Raw genomic sequence first — 19,891 nt, forward strand, 5'->3', positions numbered from 1 at the left:
TGTGAATAGTATGCTATTAATATATATCATCCTTCGCATAGAAAGTTCAACCATTCGCCTATTATCGCGAAATCGGCGCACACCTATTGACCTTTCCACCTCAGCTGACTCAATATGCCAATGTAACGCAACCGTGTTACACGAATACCCGTATAAATTAATTTCGTTCGCGTGAAGATACGAGCAGTCTTTTTCATTTGCTCTTCTCGCTTATAGGAGCGAGATTACGCAATCAAACGATGCTGACCTAATTTTCTACTTTCTTGTGCGCGGACGAAAGGGAAACAGCATGCACCCTCATGTCTCATCCGAGAAAATCATTCTGAATCTGCGCAAATTCTGGTGTCGGTTGAGAAATACTGCATGACAAGGTATCTCTTTCATCTGCTTCCAGGTCACAGGGCGCACACGGTGTACGTGGGCGTGCATCTGCCGGGGGAGAGGAGACATCGTCGGCATAAGCACCATCATTCACAACGGCAGTCGTACACCTGCGGTAAAGAAGATGCCGACAACGAGAGACCAAGTAAGTTTGATTTTTCCCTTCTTTTTGCATCGCCGGAATTGTGCGACTTTTTTCGAAAATAATGTAACGTCATACTTCGACTCATCATGCTTTGACTCCACCCGAGCTCCTCTTGAAGAGATGACGAAGTATCGCGTGAATAATGGATATGGTGGAGAAATTTCAACCATCGCGTTTTTGCTGATTATATTTTAACATCAATCCATAACATCATCCTTTAACGTAAAGTCCATGTGACATATTTCAAAATGTACGTTGAAATATGATGTAAACTAGTCCCCTACACGCGATAACTGTTGGTAATATATCATTCAATAAATGTATCGTTTATTGCTGTTTAGTAGTAAATTCATGTCAACAGGTGAAATGTTTGAAATTCCGCGGTTTATTAATAAAACGCTCGGACAGAAACGAGAATTCTCGTGAACGGTGTATAAAATGTTAATTGTACATGATATTCCCCCGCTTCTCTTGAGCAAGCTTGTGCACAAGAATTTTCAAGAAATAAGGTCAAATATATCGTTTAACATAAATAAAATTCTATGTATATAATAAATATATTATATATTTTGAGAGCGTATCTTTCTTCGATAAAATTAAGAGTCATTGTTGGCAATCTCATACTATGACGTCAAAAGCTAGAAGATACATATAAACCTCTCTTGTAAAACTTATATGTTCACATAAATAAGTTTTCTTTTGTAAAAAGACTTTAGTTCGATAAAGCAAACTTGTGGATTGCGTCAGAGATTTTAAACGAGATAAAAATTGATGTCAAAGAAAAATCTAACCGATTTCATTATTGTACTTGTGGGAATGTTAAAGCCGTTACGTAATTTATCACCTGTTTTATCTAAAAAGTGTTTAAAAGATTATAATATACAACATATAAAAGTAAACAGATAATAGCAGATATATAAGATAATAGCACAATCGCAAAATTGATAATATATGTCAATATTTTTTTCGACAGTTCACTAGTCAACAATTTTTCACATTTTCGCGTATGATTCACCAAATATATATTTTTACATTCTTACATCAGTTGATTAGAGTAATTTCTTTTTTCAAGAAACAATCGGAATCCTTTCTTTATTGATAAATCATATTAATAATATTAGATAAAATACCTCATTTTAATTAGCAATCATGAAAATCACTTTGATATAGACGCATTTACGCAATTATGCAATCATTAATAATGAAATCGTTATTAAAAATTATGCATAATACGCACGCATTTTACGATATTACTTGCAACGTTTAAATTTAGCATCGACACGAAGTTTGCATTCCTCCAAGAATGACATCTATTCGAGACACTGTACGGATCGCATAATAGATAGAAGAGAATTTTGGCGAGCAGTAAATTTCATCGCTAGAATAATAAGAATGCATATTTTCAACAAAACGTGCATTTAATTAAGTATCATTAAATGTTTGTGATGTATCAATTTTACAATTCATACGATAGCTTTCCACAACCGTGCAAAGGCGTATCTTCTGCCTTGTGTAGTTTTATTTTATTTAGGAACATGCAGTCGTAAATATAGCAATAAAAAGCAGATTGCGCCAGTCTAAAAATGAACGAGAGCCCCTACCTTCGTAACAGTGCGAATTGCCTCGTATCTCTTAACGATGTTATTACTTTGCTCTCACAAATTTGATTGCGCTTCAAAAGTGCCGCTTATTACATAGAAAATTCTTCTGCAAAATTTGCGCTACCATTTTATTCGAAAGCCATTCGGAATGTTACGCTAAAACGTCATATGTGACGCAAACGTATTATATGTGATGTGTAACACTTTTGCGATGCCACTAAACCATATGTGGCAACATGCCAACCACTTGTCGAGACTTATTCGGATATTCACCCTACTTTTGATACATTCAGTACAAAGGGCTAATCGATATCGAGATGCTGCAATTTTTCAGTTCCATTTTTCTTGATTTTTCTTTTATGTTAGAACGATATAATATTAATATATAAATAGAAAATTATATTCTTAATTTTGAAATCTTAATTTTTTTTATTTTGAAATAAACAATCAGATTGTCAAATCTATCTTTTATTAATGAAAATTTGATCAAATATTATTTTCAAAAAATTTGATTTTTAGATACCAAAGATTATTATCAAGTAACATTATATTAACACCTTATAAAGTCGAGTCTGTTTCTTCTTTGTAATTCTGCTCTGTAACTCAATTCATAGAAAGTCCTTTATATAACTTAGTAGTAAATTAAAACGAGAACTTTCAATTTCAAACTTTTGCGTGCGCTTGAAATAAAATACTCTAATGAAATTATTGAGAGAAAATACTGTAAAGTATATTCAAATATATGAAGATTGAGAAAGAATAACTCAAATTACTCGCTTAAACGCAACGAAACGTGATAAAGATAGAGAAGCTCCTGGAAAATATCATATTAGGGTTTCCAAGGCGATAAATCGATTCTCGGCATTTTTTAAAAATAGAGCGAAAACGTGCCATTTCTTTATCGCAGTAAAAAGGTTGTTATATCTATCCCAAATGTTTTATCTTTAAAAATAATATAATATATATTAATATACTTTCTTTATTGAATGTCCAATTAATTTCAATTAATTTATGAAAATAATTGATTATTTTCAATTAATTTATGAAAATAATTGATTAATAGATAGAATTAAAAGTTATATATTTATTTAGTATAGAATTACAAATTTTACTTAATTAAAATTTAAATTATATATATATATATATATATATATATATATAACATGATAATATATCTAATTTAACTTAACTTTAATTAAGTAGAATTTGTAATTTTACTAAATAAATAGAATATAAGAATATAAGAATATAAGAATATAAGAATATAAGAAAGTGTATAAGAAAGTATATTAATAGTTATTTTCTCTCTTTCTCTTTATATATTTTAGATCTTTTACTTAGAAAGATAAAAAAATTGTTTTTTCATTATTATGTGCGACATATTTATACGATATTGTGTATATATCGGTGTCATTTCACTTAATCAAAAATTGAAAAAGCGTTTCGTGGCATTTAAAAAAATTCAGTTAATATCCCTCGAAAAGTAGATTTTCTGAGAACTTTCATGAAAAGTGCACAGATCAGAAATTGGTTGCAATTTCTTAGCCAACTAATTATAGCAATAGCCATTTAATTTTTGCCAATGTTAGAAGTTTGCGTCAAAGAAAGTTCACCGTCTCGGCTACCTTACCGCTTTACTACTTACAATACTTTTTGTAGTAATAGAAGATTGTGTAAGATTGAGTGCCAATAGAAGTGCGCAATGATATTAATTGTATAAATACTTAAAATTGCAGAAGTAGCAAATAAAAATAATATTTTACAAAATTATTTATAACAAAATTTATCTTATATATATATATATATATATTTATTCTCAAAAAACATATGACATGAAATAACGACATTAGAAACGTGTTCTGCAATACGTGAATATATTGTCTATATTCATTAAAAATTTTGTTTATACAATCATTAGTTATTAGCTTGGATCTTAACTAGTAAATTGATTTCCCTAATTGGAACATTATCATTGGAATGTTATCATTTTCATATCTCCTTTCTTACTTTATATTAATTTCTGTATTTGTATACTGCATTAATTAATATTAACACAAAATATATATAATATATAAGCAAAATAATTAAAACAAAATAAAATTGAATTTCTTTGACTTGAATATATATATTTATTTTCGATAATATATGACTTCTATTGACTTGAGATCTATCAATGATGACATGAATAAACATTGAAGGTATATGTAATCAATATATTTTCAATCTCTATATCGTCAAATATTCCGTCTTGACCTCGATAAACATTGTATCAAGATAAGCAAACAAGATATTTCTTACCATGAATCAATGTTATAATTCTCTATGATTTGACAATTAATTATAATTCTCACTAAATCTTCACTAAAAGAGCAGATATAAATGCATAAAAGATTATATGTATACATAACAATAACACGATATCGCATCATTTTAAATAGAAGAAAATAAAACCAATCTTTTTTTTTAGAAAGATGGAAGAATCTAAATTTTTCGTAAAAGAGTAAGGCCCGGTTGCAGCAACGTTATTTTAGCTTTAAGCGAGATTTAAATATATGTCTATCTTTATCTTTCTTTCTAGATAAATAAAGACAGACATATATTTAAGTTTCGCTTAAAGCTAAAATAATGTTGGTGCAACCGAGCCTAAGAAACTTACATATATGATCATTCCTCATATTAATTTCTTCATATCGACGCGAAAAGTATGTGATTTGTCTCTTGAGAATCAGCGTTTCTTTAGTCCGAATGACACGGCAACACCATTAACGTTGCAGGACAATTGTTGATGGCGCGCAGGCGTCTCGCTAGCATCTGCGACCCCGCCGGCGAGATGATATGTAAGCCACCCTTATGCATACATACGAGATTCCTTTGTGTGATGCAAATTAACGCGGGACCGTTCGTGCATCTTACAATACAACGTGTTCTCGAATCCTCAAGTTCTTGTCAAGGCTCTCACGTGCTCGCGACTTTGTCACGAATTGCGCATGAGATTCATCGTTGGAAGACAATCTCGGCTTTTGTCGATATCCTATCTCGTGCGAAGATAATATTTCTCTTAATAGATTGCCACCTTACACGCGTATAATGTGCTACGACGACATGTTAGGTGCTCGCGATAATCGCGTTACGTACGTCAAGGTTTATCGGATACAAATAGCTCTTACATCGCCCAGACATCGCCTCGATTCGTTGTTTTATCGTTATATAAAAGTGATCGTATCACACACCGTTGACATGTCGAGCACAGTTACGCTTAAATGCCCCCGTTGCAGGGCATTCGTTAACTCCGCACATGTTGCGAATGTAAATTATGTATGCCGGGATATAATGTCTCCCTCCCTCCAGTTATATGTACAATGCACCAGTTATACGATAAATATTTATAGCATTGTGAGATATACGAACGGTACCCCCGAAATTTATCGACGCACTATACGCTATATGCATAATTTAGAGGAGGGTAAAAACGCTATTTTCGCACTCGCTAAACGCGATTGATGAAAACATTATTTTATAATAATAAATAAGTAACTGTCCTGTCCATGATAAAGAGCGTTTTTAGAATTTTAAAACATTGTATGTAAATATTTATATTTAAAGAGTGAGAGAATTGCCACAAAATAAGTCTATGTAATTGAATTGCATTTGCATTTTCATAAGCTTAAAGTTATATTTAAAATTAACGCTCAATAGATCAAAGAACGAATGTTGTGTAAAAATATTTTCAAATTTTAAAAATGTAATATTATACACATAAAAAAGCTAATAAATAAATAAGTTTAAATTATATAATATTTAATCGATTAAAATATGTATGTAATAGAATTTTAGCTTAAACGTTGATTAACTTCAAAGCCCTCTTTATATCAACGATAGTTATAAATAAAAGGGGCAGTCGATTATGGGGAGTGTACCTTTTCCCCCCCTCTGTGTCATCTATTTTACATAAGATAATGTTTTACCCAACTCTAAGCAAATTACATCACACAATAGGTTACGCAATCGTTCGAATCGGAAGAGATTCTTGTTCCTCTTTTTCTTTAATCTGCTTTCTATGTGTTCTCTTTGAAGGAATCTTTCTAATGTGCATGCGTCATCTATCACATGGCGTATACATATGGTCATACATACATACATTTTTTATACCATTTATTTGGTCGATTGATCAACGTCAGGTGTCTTTTATTTCGCTTCGAAATTGACGCGCGTCAAAAAAAGTATTTCAGAAAAGTATAATTCCTTCGGTCTTTTACGTTATACGTGTTTCGCTCTGATTAATATATTGTTGGATACCTTTTGTGCGTTGACATGTTCTCTCGCCGAACTTTGTTTCTTCATCTCGTGACTCTATTCTCATAAGTTTCTAGATACAAAACTTTATTTCATCTGTTGACATTTTAGTGGACAAGATCTAATTTCTCTTTCATATACGCTACGCAATGTTTCTTTTTAACTATTACATGCATTCGCTGGGATATGCGGAGAATGCGGAGATGCAATATAAGATGCATGTTCTGAGAATCGATAATTTACTTGCTTGCACATAACTGCACGTAACCAGAAACAGCCATTCTAAGCGATTTGCTGTTCATCTTAATGCGCGAGCTCTCGTGAATTGTATCACAAATCAATCTCTATTTATGATAGATAGTGTTATGCAAATGCATAGGGAAATCGAAGCCACAGAATCTCTACTATTATAAAATTAACATATCATTGTATGTATATCTCTGCATTTGTTCAATTTTTTAAATCATATTTTTTGATAAATATTTCGTAAGTCATGTTTTGAACAAGTTTTTTCTTTAATTTTTTATATTTGCCATACTTGACATATATTCTGATAAATGTCTGTCCTTTGTATAAATCTCTTTTTCTATCTCTGTACATATATATTTTCGCAAATACTTTCATCTCCAAATTGCAATCTTGAAATTGACGATTCACGTTTTATCGAATGTTTAGTCACACCACCAGCCCAGAGAGTGCAGTTTATTCTTGGCGAGGAAGTCGGTGACGATGCGCACGAATCGCATCCGCTCTTCTCAGAGATGGAGGAGCTAGTCAAGGATGGCGACGAGATGGAATGGAAGGAGACGGCGAGGTAAAGTTCGAATTGCTACTCCACTTTCATCGACTTAACCCTTTGAAATGCAAACACATATTGACGCGTGTTTACGATGTCATGCATTAAAATGATCAAGATAATATTTTTCTCTTTCATCACGCGGAACGAGGAAATAATATCTAATTTTATCTTTTTTAATTTTATAATTTCAAATTTTTAAATTAGCGATTCAACAAAAAATATTAATTATTCTTTAAACGAGGAATTAAAAAAAAGAATTTTTTAATTATACATGTTTTAAGAGTTTAAACAAAATAATTGTAAGCATCGTATATTATGCATCATGCACAGATGGATCAAGTTTGAGGAAGATGTCGAGGAAGGTGGCAATAGGTGGAGTAAACCTCACGTTGCCACATTATCACTGCACTCACTTTTCGAGTTGAGGAGTCTTCTTTTAAATGGAACAGTCATGCTCGATATGGAAGCAGCCAGTTTGGAGCAGATAGCTGATCTCGTTCTTGATAACATGATTAATAAAGGAGTACTGCCGGTTGAATTGCGAGAAAAGGTAAAAATGTGACAAAAAGCATGTAAGAAATATCATATCTACCATTAAAATAGAAATCTCCGATATCTCTTTTTGGACAGATATAAATGAGTATACTTGTGATTCAACTTTGCTATTGATATAACACTTACATACAAAGGTCATTCATGAAATTTATATATGTGGTTAAAGTAGAAATTAAATTATGCGTTCTGAAAATAGTAACTTATCATTAGATATCTATCATCGTTAAAATCAGTTATTGATTTTATGGAAAGTAAAAAATGCAAAGCAAAAGTTCGAGATTCTATATTCAGAATTCGTTTCCCATTTGAATCAATATTTTAAAGTATCAGCCACACATGTGTCGCTAATTTGATCGATCAGGCGGGATATAAATATCGTTTCAGGTGAAAGAAGCCCTTCTCGTGAGACATCGGCATCAACATGAAAGACGTAAAGACAATAACATGTCGAAGTTACCGATCATAAGATCGTTAGCTGAGATAGGACGCAATCATTCCTCTTCGAAAAGTAAGTTTCATGCCATGGCCCGATGTCAGTAATTTTTTTTTGACAGGTCACCGGATCAGACTTACACATATAATGTACATAATACTTTTAATCAGGCACATGGACGCTCAGAAACAGAGATTGTCTCTCTGTAATTAGCACCATCAAACTCCGTTTGCTACGTTTGCCTACTTAATATGCTCTCTCACAATACGCGAGCTTTTTATTTTCTTTAAGTTTATAATACTTCATTTTTTATTTGTTATAATTAGTGAATTATTCTTACAATTAGCTATAATATTATATTTTGTTTTATATTTTTGCCATTATATTTTTTGCAATTATCATGTCAGCTTTTAAATAAAATAATTATATTTTCCTATATATTTTTTTATATTGTAATTTTTGTTATCTAGACTTGCTCATATTTGATTTAATTTTTTGTAATAGCTCATAATGACCCGAAATAATACTTAATAATAATATTGTAATTCTATATCTGAGATCAAATTAAAAATCTACATTCTATTATAAAAACGATTAAAATTAAATTAATTTTTCTTAATTTTCCTAATTTAGTTTACTTTTGCGAATATCTAATGTCGGGCCATTAAGAGTATGTGCTCCTTTTTAAAATTTAAGCTAATTTAATTTAATTTTTCTTAATTTCTAATTCAGATTTTGTTTTTTTACCTGCATTTTTTCGTTGAAGACCACCCCGGTGTGGCGGTGGTGAAACGAAAGAGTCCGGGTTCACCGGTTCCCAGGGCGTGCTAACTTTGCTAAAACACGTATGACACAATCGACATTTTCAGATTGCGACTGTTCATGTGGTATGCATGCCTTGTTGACGTCAGATTTGCAGGAACGTCCCAAGGATGCCTATGTACCCTCCGTCGCCCGCAGCAGCAGCTGCCCAAACTCGGACACGGCGCCGCTGTCGAAAGAGGCGAAAGACCTTAAAGGGCCGTACCTTCTGGTTCCAGGTACAACTTAGGCCAGTCCATCCGCTAAGCAGCCTTGGATTGCGGTGCTTTCGTGGCTTTTCTAACCACACCTGACCGGAACAACCCACTAACAACTACAACATGCGTGTATTGACAGCCTCGCAAATTATTTCTAATTGCTTTTTAAATTGATACAAAAAACGCCCACAGTTTATTCAATTGCGGTGAGATTTATTACTTAATAAGTCGAATATTTCTTTTAAATATCTCGAATATAATATTAGAATGACAGCTTGCGATACTATTATAAATTTGGGAGGCAATCGATACGTTTAGCTATAACTTAGTATGATATGATTGTGTATCATAGTGCGTGGTGAAAATTCGAGCGAGGGTCGAGACAATCTCGATCGTCGTTGGATCTGTCACACGTTGAATTTTTACATCATGGTCATTTCCCAACTGCCTGATGTTTCTTGGTGATTGTCTTGTTCAGTAATTATCAATGTAAAATATTTGGCATCGTCAAGACTATTCATCGTCTTCATTGTGTCATCCATCCCCTTTGTTCTTCGGAGCTCAAGCCGGTCGAAAATTTATAACTTACCAGCGTTTTTTTCTTTTATTAGACGAATTTGGCATACCCCACGTGGTGGGATTCACAACGTGGTTCGCGATGTGTCCGCTAAAAGGTTAGCTTATCAGGTGGTTTATTCTCGATTCTACACGAATTTGCACAAAAAAGTTCTACTTTCTCACTCGTATCTTTCGTCTATTCTAAAGTCTCTTCTCTTTCGTGTCTCTACCACGTAAGTGATAGAAAACAACTTACTCCGGTCTCTCGTCGATCCTGCCTTTTACTATTTTAGCTATCTTAATGGAACTATAATTGTTTAATGTGTAAAATGCACAAGAATTTCAACTATAAGGACACCACTTCATCTAGAGATACGCGACACAGGAATCTCCTAAAAGATGATACATGTCGTACGAAAATTCGAAGCTTTATAAAACAATTTGCGATTGTTTTCGCACATTCAGTAACATTGATTCAATTTATGACAGATACTAATTTTTAATTTTTATAAACACGTGTCCTTATTGATGAGCGCAAGATTTAATTATTTGCAGCAGACAATGCGTCTGATCTATCACGGTTGCAACTACTGCGGCCAATTCTATCTCTCGAATATACTAGAATATACTGTGTCCTGGTTATTCCCGGCATTCACACCGGAAATGAAGTTGATCGTGATTACCAGTCTCATGCGATATAACAACTCTATGAGAAGTGAATTGCGGTTTTCGAGCATGGTTTATATTCTCATTATGCATTTAGCATTAAATGCGGTTGTCTGATTATCATTTCCCATTAATATTAAATGTTCAATTCAAGCAAGTAAGCCGCATTAAATGTGCGATGATAACACGGAGAATTTCAACACATTTGCAAATTATAGATTTATTTTCGAGCGAACGTGACATTATTAGAGAACTCATCGTTCGCGATTCATTATCCATTGATCAACATGCACGTTTCTTCGTTGACAACTTAGGCCAACGTTTGTAATTCCGATCACGAGGCATGGATCTTTCGTTGTAATCGTACTAGGTGCACGTAATTCGATGTAAACCCTATTCTACTATATATTTATTACACAATTGTGCATTTGTGACTCTCAGTGTTATAATCGAATAATTCATATCTTCTTAGTATCCTAATTAACTCGTAACTAATTATTTTCTTTAACATGCAAGAATAATTATGATTTTCTCTTTAATATTATTATTTTAAAACACATTATATTTTGTAAAACGTAAGAAAATTAATATTAAATGTTGCGAATGTTTATAATCGTCATAAAATTATATCTTTAGGAATTTTTTCGGTAATTAACGGAGCGTATCTCCAAATGTCGAGAGAATTCCTGGGTTATTTGAATTTTACGACTGTTGCGAAACGTGTTGACAAATATATGGAAATGAAGCGACGATTTAAAACATCGAAAACGCAGTAGAGCTTGCGACGAAATCGTTCGAGAAATTTTCCCGACATCGTTTAATTTATCGTCGCCATTCTTGTCCTTGACGTTTCGCGCGTGCTTTTTATATAAAAATAGAAACAATTGCATGCACAATTCTCTCTCTTTTTTACGATGCAATCAACACACGCGTATGTACATGAAATATACCGGAATTAAACTATTTGTTCGCACGCGATAATTCCTTTTCCAGATCAAATCTTGAGATTAAGATTGAAAGCGACGCATATAATAAAGCAATTACTTTTAATCTCAATTACGAATATTCAGTTATTACCATCAAACTATTTACGCGATGATAAATAAATATATCGAATTGTATGTATATATATAATTTAATAGATGGTATATATCTTATTATAAAAATCATCGCGTTTCTTGTGTCGAAGACGCAGATTACTATGCATTTGAAAAAGGATTCTGAGCTCGAAAACACTCGCGAATTACCGCGACGGCGGGTCATTCTCTCCTGCCTATTTTCGCACCTTCCTTTGTAAATAAAAGATCCTGGTGTTGTGTTTCATGCTCATTTTTAGTGGAGGAATCGAATTCCGCTCCGGCAATCGCCGGCGCAACAAGTCATGGCAGTGGAGCAGCGCTGAATGTTGGTAGCCGCTTCCTTACGATACCCGGCAATCCCGGTAAACCGCTTTTCTCTGTGTTTGACGCTTTATTACTCACACACTTTCACACACTCGCGAACCTACATTAATCCGTAGTGAAACGCCACACGTACACGTAAATTAATTTGCAGTGGCAATTATCCGCGCTGTTTGTGTGCACGCGACAAATGAGAAACCATCGTGAAATCGGAACAGCTTGTTATTGGAACGCGGAAGACTTAACGAACCTTGTTCCGCTTGCGACAAATTATCTTTAATCGCGCCGCGAGGGGTCTTTATCGCAAATAACGATGGCCAGCTCGCAAAACGCACCAGGCGTCATTATTTCTCTTGGCATTTCGTAAAACTAGCCAGATTCAACGTAAAAATAAAAGGTCACTTTCCGCGATTTAATTATTTCTTCATAGACCATATTTGTGTGCTAATTATTTGTTATAAATAATCAAAAGATAATCAAGATTAATTAATTGGCAAAGAAAAATAACAAAATATATTTCTTAAAATCTTTCTTGCTTATTACAAAAATTACTGTTTTATGTAAATATAAATATATACGGCAAATGAATAGCATATGTTATTTATATTTTGTACTAAAAAGAATATTGGAAAGACTTTAATAAAAAATATTTTCTTATGCATGTCATGCATTAAAGTGCGAAAGAATTATTCAAGAAATGTCTGAGCGTGTATTAAGATTAATAAGATTATTTATTTGCGCAAGATTGTCATATAAATATAGAAATTGGATTATCTCTTTTTATCGAATATTATCGAAGAAATGATATGGGATATTATTGCAAATGATTGTCAATAACCGTTCTTGACATTTGATGCGAAGGTCGAGTATTACTTTAAGAATACTACTTCTGTTACGATAGGCTTTGATCAAATAGAGATTCATTTAGTCAAATAAATCGGTTATTATATTGATTTCACGCATTGACAAGATTCAAATTTGATTACAAATAAATTAATATGACCACTTTCCGCGATTATATTGAACCGCTTAATGAACATCGGTGCGATTTAATATTAAATTTAATCTGTCTGTATCGTTATAATTAGTCATATCTTTTTCTCGATTATTATTGATTTTAATCAGATGATTTAAACGGCTGTTTTGTACATTATACATAATAGTTTCAATCTTGATGAGAATTTGGTTAATGTATTTCATAAGATAATATGTTTCGCAAGAAAGCATATTTAATTTATGAAATTCAAAGGCAATTGCAATATCGGATTATTACGAATAAAATAAAACTATACATATATTGGATCATTGATTGTTCATAGTTATGCAGGCATAAAAATTAACATCCTCGTTTACGATTGAAAATTGCTAAAAATATACGTTCTTCCATTAAAACTTTTAATGAATATTTCATATCATTATAAAAGATACAAGTTTCAATCTTATGAAGACGCAGCTTTGTGAACCTGCTATTTATTCAGAAGAAACTTTTATCTCAAGATATCGTTTATGAAATAAATGTCGAAATGGCATAATTAGTTTTGTAATGTTTTTAATTAATATCGTTTTAATCTAAGAACCCCGTTTAAACTCAGAAACCCGTTATCTTTAAAATATTTATTCTGCGAAAATAAAATATCTTACATTTATAACTGTTAATAAATGCAGATCAATTTTTTTGGAACTTTCACTTACTTTCGGTTATTTTGCAAACATACTAGTGAATGGCAAATGTGCAGGCAAATTTTATAAAGAGATAAAGACGCGTCCTTATTCTTTTTGATTCTCTGCGGGAAACTGTCTTAAAGCGGAACGTGTTGTTTTAGAACGAGTGGCTATGAAATTCAAACAGCACAAAATTGCAATTTAACTCGGACGTGCGAGAATTAGTGACGCATGGGCGGATAAAAGCCATGACAAGGGGGTTGCACCGATTCAATTTATGCGTAAAAATGCAGTAGGCAGTAAGCTAGATCTCTTTCAGGCCAAGAACCAGGCAGCAATGGTATGGACCGAAGTCCCAGCAGCATATCCATCAGCAGGAATCACAGCTCTTCTGCATTGGAGAATGGAGATGCTAATCATAGGGTTGGTAGATATATTATTTGGATATTATATTTCTAACAATGGATACAATTTCAATGTAGTTCAATGTAAATGCCTCACAATGTGATAAATATGATATTTAATTTCAATCATCAGATATAGCTTTGGAGTTATTATGACTAAATCATTGATAAAAAAAGGCTATGTAATATACAATTTAACTTCGAAATATCGAAATTTAATTTCGAAAATATCGAATCCGATTATTATAATCGCCTAATTATTTTTCGATCTTTTTTTTTATCAATAATATCAGATAAACGAGAAATTATTTTACTTTCTAACTTTCGCAAATCTCGTTTCTTTGACGAATAGTTTTGTATGAGTTTTTCCCCTTTAATATTAAGGTCGGCCCTTTGTTAAGTAACGCGAGCAGAGTTTAACCCGAGCAACTTTAACTCTATTTTCTCATTAGGGTAATACGCACTTTATGAGAAAGATACCAGCCGGTGCCGAGGCGAGCAACATACTCGTGGGTGAAGTCGATTTCCTCGACAAAACTTTGTCCGCATTCATCCGACTAAGTCAGGCTGGGATAATGGGTGACCTGACAGAAGTTCCTGTTCCGACAAGATTCATCTTTGTTCTTTTAGGACCGATGGTAAGAACTTTATCGAAATTACAAACCATGTGAGCAAAACATAAAAAATAAAATACGATCGCGATCATTTCAGATACCACTTCGAACCACTTAAAACTGCGTTAATTGTGCAAGAATCTCTGTAATAAAACGAGAATATCGCGAGGATATCGCATACGATATCGTATACGATATTTCGTTTTAATTAAATTGCACGTTACACGTGCGAAAATAATACAAAACATTTAATTCACACTCTGCAATATTCCAATTGATTGATACGAATTTCTCTTGCCATCTCTGATCAAAAATCTCGCAATTATTATAAATTTTCTTTCTTTTTATATAAAGTTAGATAAATTGAAATGCGATCAAACTTAGCAATTTATTAAGCTTTTCCTATTCTCTTCGAAAATAATAAGAAGAAATAGCTTTCTACAATAAAGAAACAAAATAATTTTAAAGTTATTATTTTCACTTTCCTATAAACTTTTTCAAAAAGTGAAATAAGTTATTTTGAAGATTATAAATTTGAAAGTGTTGCACGATTTTTATACGAATGTCACATATATTCAGAAAAAGTTACAGCACATATGCTGAGGGCGAGTGTTCACGATGTTTGAAATATCAAAACATCAATATAGCGCGTATCGCAAATAAAACGCTGGCAACTGTGATTATATCAAATAAAATTGCCGTACATGCAAGTGCAGTAGCCATTAACGAATTCCTTGACATGTTTCTGAATCGTCAATTATCCGCACGAATCAATATCTACTCGGCTATTACAGTTGATATCAACTGTTCATCAGACAATCGCGCTCGACCTCGAATAGAAGTCTAAAAAAAGAGTATAACCAGTCCGAACCGCCTTTAAATTGTGCAAGGTCTTCTCTCTTCGTGTTTACATATTACATATATATTCGCACGTTTATCTGAACGTCAATTTAAGACTCGTCGAAAAGGCCGCTTTCACTAACACAACGCGGCAATTAAACCTTCAATAAAGCAGCCATGCATACTGATTGTGTTTGCTGACTATTGTCTCGAGAGATCTATATGCAAAGTAATTTAGTTTCGGCGCAAATGCAATTTAAACACGATCACGTGTTTATTACAATTTAACATGCGACAACTTTGCATATGTTTCTTCGTACAATTCCAAATATGTGCATATGTTTGCTTTTAAATTTAAATGTTTTTATCATTTGCTATTGATATATAATGTGCCGGTGATAAGAAATTAGGTCTGTTCATAAAATAATGTTCTGTAATTTGCGTATCAATGATGTGCAAGATAAGAATAAAGAATAGAATATCATAAAATTATATTAATATTAAAACAAGTCATTGAAAATAAATTGAACAATGCGCGCAAATATAGTATTATTTATATAATATGAATTTAATTTCTAATTAAATATAACATCGGATATGACGAAATTGTAATATTTATAATATTTGCTTATATTTTATATTGCATGAATTGATCAGGGCGGGAATTCGGGTTTTCACGAGATCGGTCGGGCTATGGCGACCTTGATGTCCGACGAAGTCTTCCATGACGTGGCTTACAAAGCGAAAAACAGAAATCATCTCTTAGCTGGGATCGATGAGTTCCTAGACGCCGTGACGGTATTACCGCCCGGTGAATGGGATCCGGCAATCCGAATAGAACCACCAGCTGCTATACCATCACAGGTGAGAATAGTCTCAAGCAGAAATAAAAGGCGATAAAATATTCTTTCTTGCTATATTTACAGCAATAGATTGTCCAGACAATTGAAGTCATTAAAATTAAAACTGATTTCAACTTTTAACTTTAACGTACGCGTTCAAAAACTATTCGTTTCTTCTCAATCGCGACTTAATTTGATGTCCTTAGGAAGTCAGGAAGAGGCCCAAGGAGGAAAAGCCTAAGGAAGACTTCGACGAGGAGGCTGATGAACAGAAGCTGAGGGAGGAGTCGGGTCTTTCGAGATCCGGAAAATTATTTGGAGGATTGATTAATGACATTAAAAGGAAAGCTCCGTTTTATTTATCTGATTTCAAAGACGCCCTGGCGCTTCAATGCGTAGCGTCTTTCATCTTCTTGTATTTCGCTTGTTTGTCGCCAATAATTACCTTCGGTGGACTGCTCGGTGAGGCTACTGGGAAGCACATGGCCGCGATGGAATCACTAGTCTCCGGTTTCGTTTGTGGCATAGGATATGGGTTCTTTTCCGGCCAACCCCTAACTATACTCGGTTCTACCGGCCCGGTTTTGGTTTTCGAGACAATCGTCTATGAATTCTGCAAGTGAGTCTCAAGAGAAATTGATCCAAAATTTTACTAATAATAGCTCTTTACAGTGATAAATCTCCTCTAAAATTTAGCATCCTAACTTTCCTCAAAGATAAAGGATATTAAATATAAATTTTTTCTCAGCAACACATCTTCTTTCTTCGCGGATTTCAAGATAATTTGGTCAGATTGTTATTCTTCTTGCAGAAAGGTCGACTGGAATTATATGTCTTTTCGCTTCTGGATCGGCACATGGATAGCCTCGATTCTACTCATCCTCGTGGCTCTTGACGCGAGTGCTTGCGTCTGTTACATCACTCGATTTACAGAGGAGAATTTTGCAACTCTCATCGCCTTCATCTTTATCTATAAGGTGAGAAAAATCGTAACAGCATCTATCATATATCATAGATAGATATTTTATATCAATAAATCTTTCGAAATTTTTTTCATCGTTTTAAAGTCATTAAAGAAATCGCAAAAGATAATTATTTGAATTTTTTTACAATTTAGCATGAAACTATTTTTACTATTTTTTTATTATTAAACTATTATTTATTATGCAAATTATAGAAGTGAGAAAATGAGAGATAATTTATCATCAGCAATTATAATATTTATTGTACTAATCAAAAATTTTTCATATTAAAAGAGATGTTATGATAGTACTCTAATTTATTATTAAGCGTATCAATATCATTTTAGGCTATCGAGAATGTATTGTCGATCGGCAAGAAATATCCTTTGAATACCTATTCAAGCGAAACATTGGACTACAATTGCTGGTGCAAATCACCAAACATCAGTCTGCCATCCAGTTATGATAACGTGAATTGGACGACATTGGATAAAACAGCTTGCGAGGTAAACAACATACAATTATTTTCTATTTATAGTTCTGTTTAGCTAGAAAACAACAAATAATTTCGTTGCATTAGAACTTTTGAGATCTGTCGACATTGAATGCACTTTAATTAATAAACTCTATCAACAAAGATATCAATATGACCTTTATTTTTTCTAGTTTATCGCGTGCATTTCGTTATAAAAATTGTACTCTTTTAAATAATTCGTTTGATATCTCTGCAATTGTGAACGGTAAGAAACGCAAAAGAAATGTCAAAGATATACACAAACATCTCGTTATGTTCAATCACAATCATCAAACACGTACGTTTTTTCTAGTATATCCTTTTTGAAAAATTACAAGTTCCTGCGAGCAACTAGATTACTAGGTTCAGAATCGGAGAGAAAATACGCTCTTGGTTATGATTTCCCTTTGGCATCTTGTTCATTATTGCTTCTTTCAGAATTACAATGGTACGATGGTGGGCGACGGCTGCAACGCACCGCATTATGTACCCGATGTGTTCCTCATGTCAATTATTCTATTCATAGGCACGTTCTTATTGTCAATCGAGCTCAAGGATTTCAAGAACGCTTTATTTTTCCCCTCGAAGGTAAACATAAAATAAAATTGAGAAGATAAACATAAAATAAAATTGAGAAGAATTTTAAAAATAATCAACGTATCAAAACTTTAGCTTTCTAATTAAAGAAAATAGTTTCAAAATTCATCATTACTTTTATATTTCAAATTTTCCTATAGTGACCATTAATCGTCATATATTTAATATAATTATTAATATTAAATTATTAAATTATTAAATTATTAAATAATATATTTAATATGATATTATACATATTAACTGTATTTATGGATGCTTCTTAATTTCATTGTTGATATCTCAACATAATTACATTTCTTCTTCATATCAAAAATCCAATAATTTATTTTCATGTCTAGTACACGAATTTATTTCTTAATATCCTGTTATTATTTCAGGTAAGACAAGTGGTGAGCGACTTCGCAGTAATAATCGCAATATTCTCTATGAGCACATTGGATCATTTCGTGGGCATCCCAACGCCAAAGTTGGAGGTACCGGCAGAGTTCAAACCAACGTTAGAAGAACGAGGATGGATAATTTCGCCTTTTCAGCAAAATCCATTGTGGAGTGCTATTATCGCATGCCTCCCCGCTTTATTGGGCACTATATTAATCTTCATGGATCAGCAAATCACAGCCGTTATTGTTAATAGAAAAGAGAACAAATTAAAGGTGAGCGATTACGCTTGTTGAAATATTTCTATTTATTCTCAAGTATTACGTGAATGCGTAATAAATTAAATGACAATTAAAATAGTAAGATATAACTGACGGTTCACTATGACATCGATCAATAATTTCGTTAATATTTATTTTTCTTTACAGAAAGGATGCGGATATCATCTGGACCTCTTCATTCTGGCGATTCTTATCCAGATATGCTCGGTGATGGGACTTCCATGGTTCGTCGCAGCGACGGTCCTCTCCATAAATCACGTGAACTCCTTGAAGCTAGAATCTGAATGCGCTGCGCCGGGTGAGAAGCCGCAATTTTTGGGTGTTCGCGAGCAGAGAGTTACTCATGTATTGATTTTCCTGATGATCGGATGCTCGGTGTTCCTAACACCAATGTTGAGGAATATACCGATGCCGGTGTTGTTCGGTGTCTTCCTGTACATGGGCGTCGCGTCGTTGAAGGGTCTCCAGTTCTTCGATAGAATTCTGATTATGCTGATGCCCGTCAAATATCAACCAGATTACATGTTCCTTCGGCAGGTAAGAAAAAGATTGAATTTCTCAGCTTTATATATATTTTCCTTTTAATAAAAAGATTCAAAAAATTAAATTTAAGATACTTGGCAATCAAATATTATTTCTATCGTTTTACTTCCAATATTTTAAAACAAATATATTTTTTTAGGTGCCATTAAAGCGCGTACATATGTTCACTGTAATCCAGCTTGCCTGCCTCGCCTGTTTATGGATTATAAAATCTTTCAGTTCTACTTCTATCCTATTTCCCTTAATGGTGAGTAATTGGGAGTTGAGGATGTTCCATCGGTTCGTAATTTTAAAACTTACATTAAAATAATTAGAAACAGCTACTAAGAACATTAATTTGTATGTTACGAATGGAAGAGAAGTAATCAATTATATTTATAAAACCTAGAGCTAGTTAATCTTTT

The 19,891-nt window shown here is 33.1% G+C and overlaps 2 protein-coding genes across 23 annotated transcripts in view; one reads left to right on the forward strand and one right to left on the reverse strand.

The window, feature by feature from the left end:
* LOC105258975 (sodium-driven chloride bicarbonate exchanger) overlaps positions 1-19,891 on the forward strand; it is a 48,503-nt gene that overhangs the window by 21,462 nt on the left and 7,150 nt on the right. For 9 of the 21 annotated variants that reach the window (XR_003123754.1, XR_889784.3, XR_889783.3 and 6 more), the window contains 17 exons: positions 395-526; positions 4,902-4,964; positions 7,096-7,234; positions 7,550-7,769; positions 8,159-8,282; positions 9,077-9,247; positions 11,787-11,891; positions 13,832-13,935; positions 14,369-14,554; positions 16,028-16,234; positions 16,419-16,831; positions 17,024-17,189; positions 17,522-17,680; positions 18,127-18,276; positions 18,663-18,938; positions 19,092-19,481; positions 19,627-19,734. Coding sequence is in view for 17 of the 21 variants with exons in the window: in XM_011270595.3 (XP_011268897.2) it covers positions 395-526; positions 4,902-4,964; positions 7,096-7,234; positions 7,550-7,769; positions 8,159-8,282; positions 9,077-9,247; positions 11,787-11,891; positions 13,832-13,935; positions 14,369-14,554; positions 16,028-16,234; positions 16,419-16,831; positions 17,024-17,189; positions 17,522-17,680; positions 18,127-18,276; positions 18,663-18,938; positions 19,092-19,481; positions 19,627-19,734 (3,113 nt within the window). In the remaining 4 variants the exon portion in view is untranslated. Of the gene's footprint in view, positions 1-394; positions 527-4,901; positions 4,965-7,095; positions 7,235-7,549; positions 7,770-8,158; positions 8,283-9,076; positions 9,248-9,837; positions 9,901-11,786; positions 11,892-13,831; positions 13,936-14,368; positions 14,555-16,027; positions 16,235-16,418; positions 16,832-17,023; positions 17,190-17,521; positions 17,681-18,126; positions 18,277-18,662; positions 18,939-19,091; positions 19,482-19,626; positions 19,735-19,891 lie in introns of all 21 variants that reach the window. The other 12 variants (XM_011270600.3, XM_025415356.1, XR_003123755.1 and 9 more) reach the window with 9 other exon arrangements.
* LOC105258974 (PC4 and SFRS1-interacting protein) overlaps positions 1-19,891 on the reverse strand; it is a 51,462-nt gene that overhangs the window by 11,733 nt on the left and 19,838 nt on the right. Inside the window, exon 13 of one of the 2 annotated variants that reach the window (XM_011270594.3) lies at positions 19,300-19,472. The exons of the other annotated variant lie outside the window; for it this stretch is intronic. Within the exon in view, the coding sequence (XP_011268896.1) occupies positions 19,463-19,472 (10 nt within the window). The 3' untranslated portion in view covers positions 19,300-19,462. Of the gene's footprint in view, positions 1-19,299; positions 19,473-19,891 lie in introns of those variants that run through there. 2 annotated transcript variants of the gene reach the window in all.

The sequence above is a fragment of the Camponotus floridanus genome, unplaced genomic scaffold (genome assembly GCF_003227725.1).
Source record: "Camponotus floridanus strain SB8 unplaced genomic scaffold, Cflo_v7.5 scaffold12, whole genome shotgun sequence".
NCBI classification, from domain to species: domain Eukaryota; kingdom Metazoa; phylum Arthropoda; class Insecta; order Hymenoptera; family Formicidae; genus Camponotus; species Camponotus floridanus.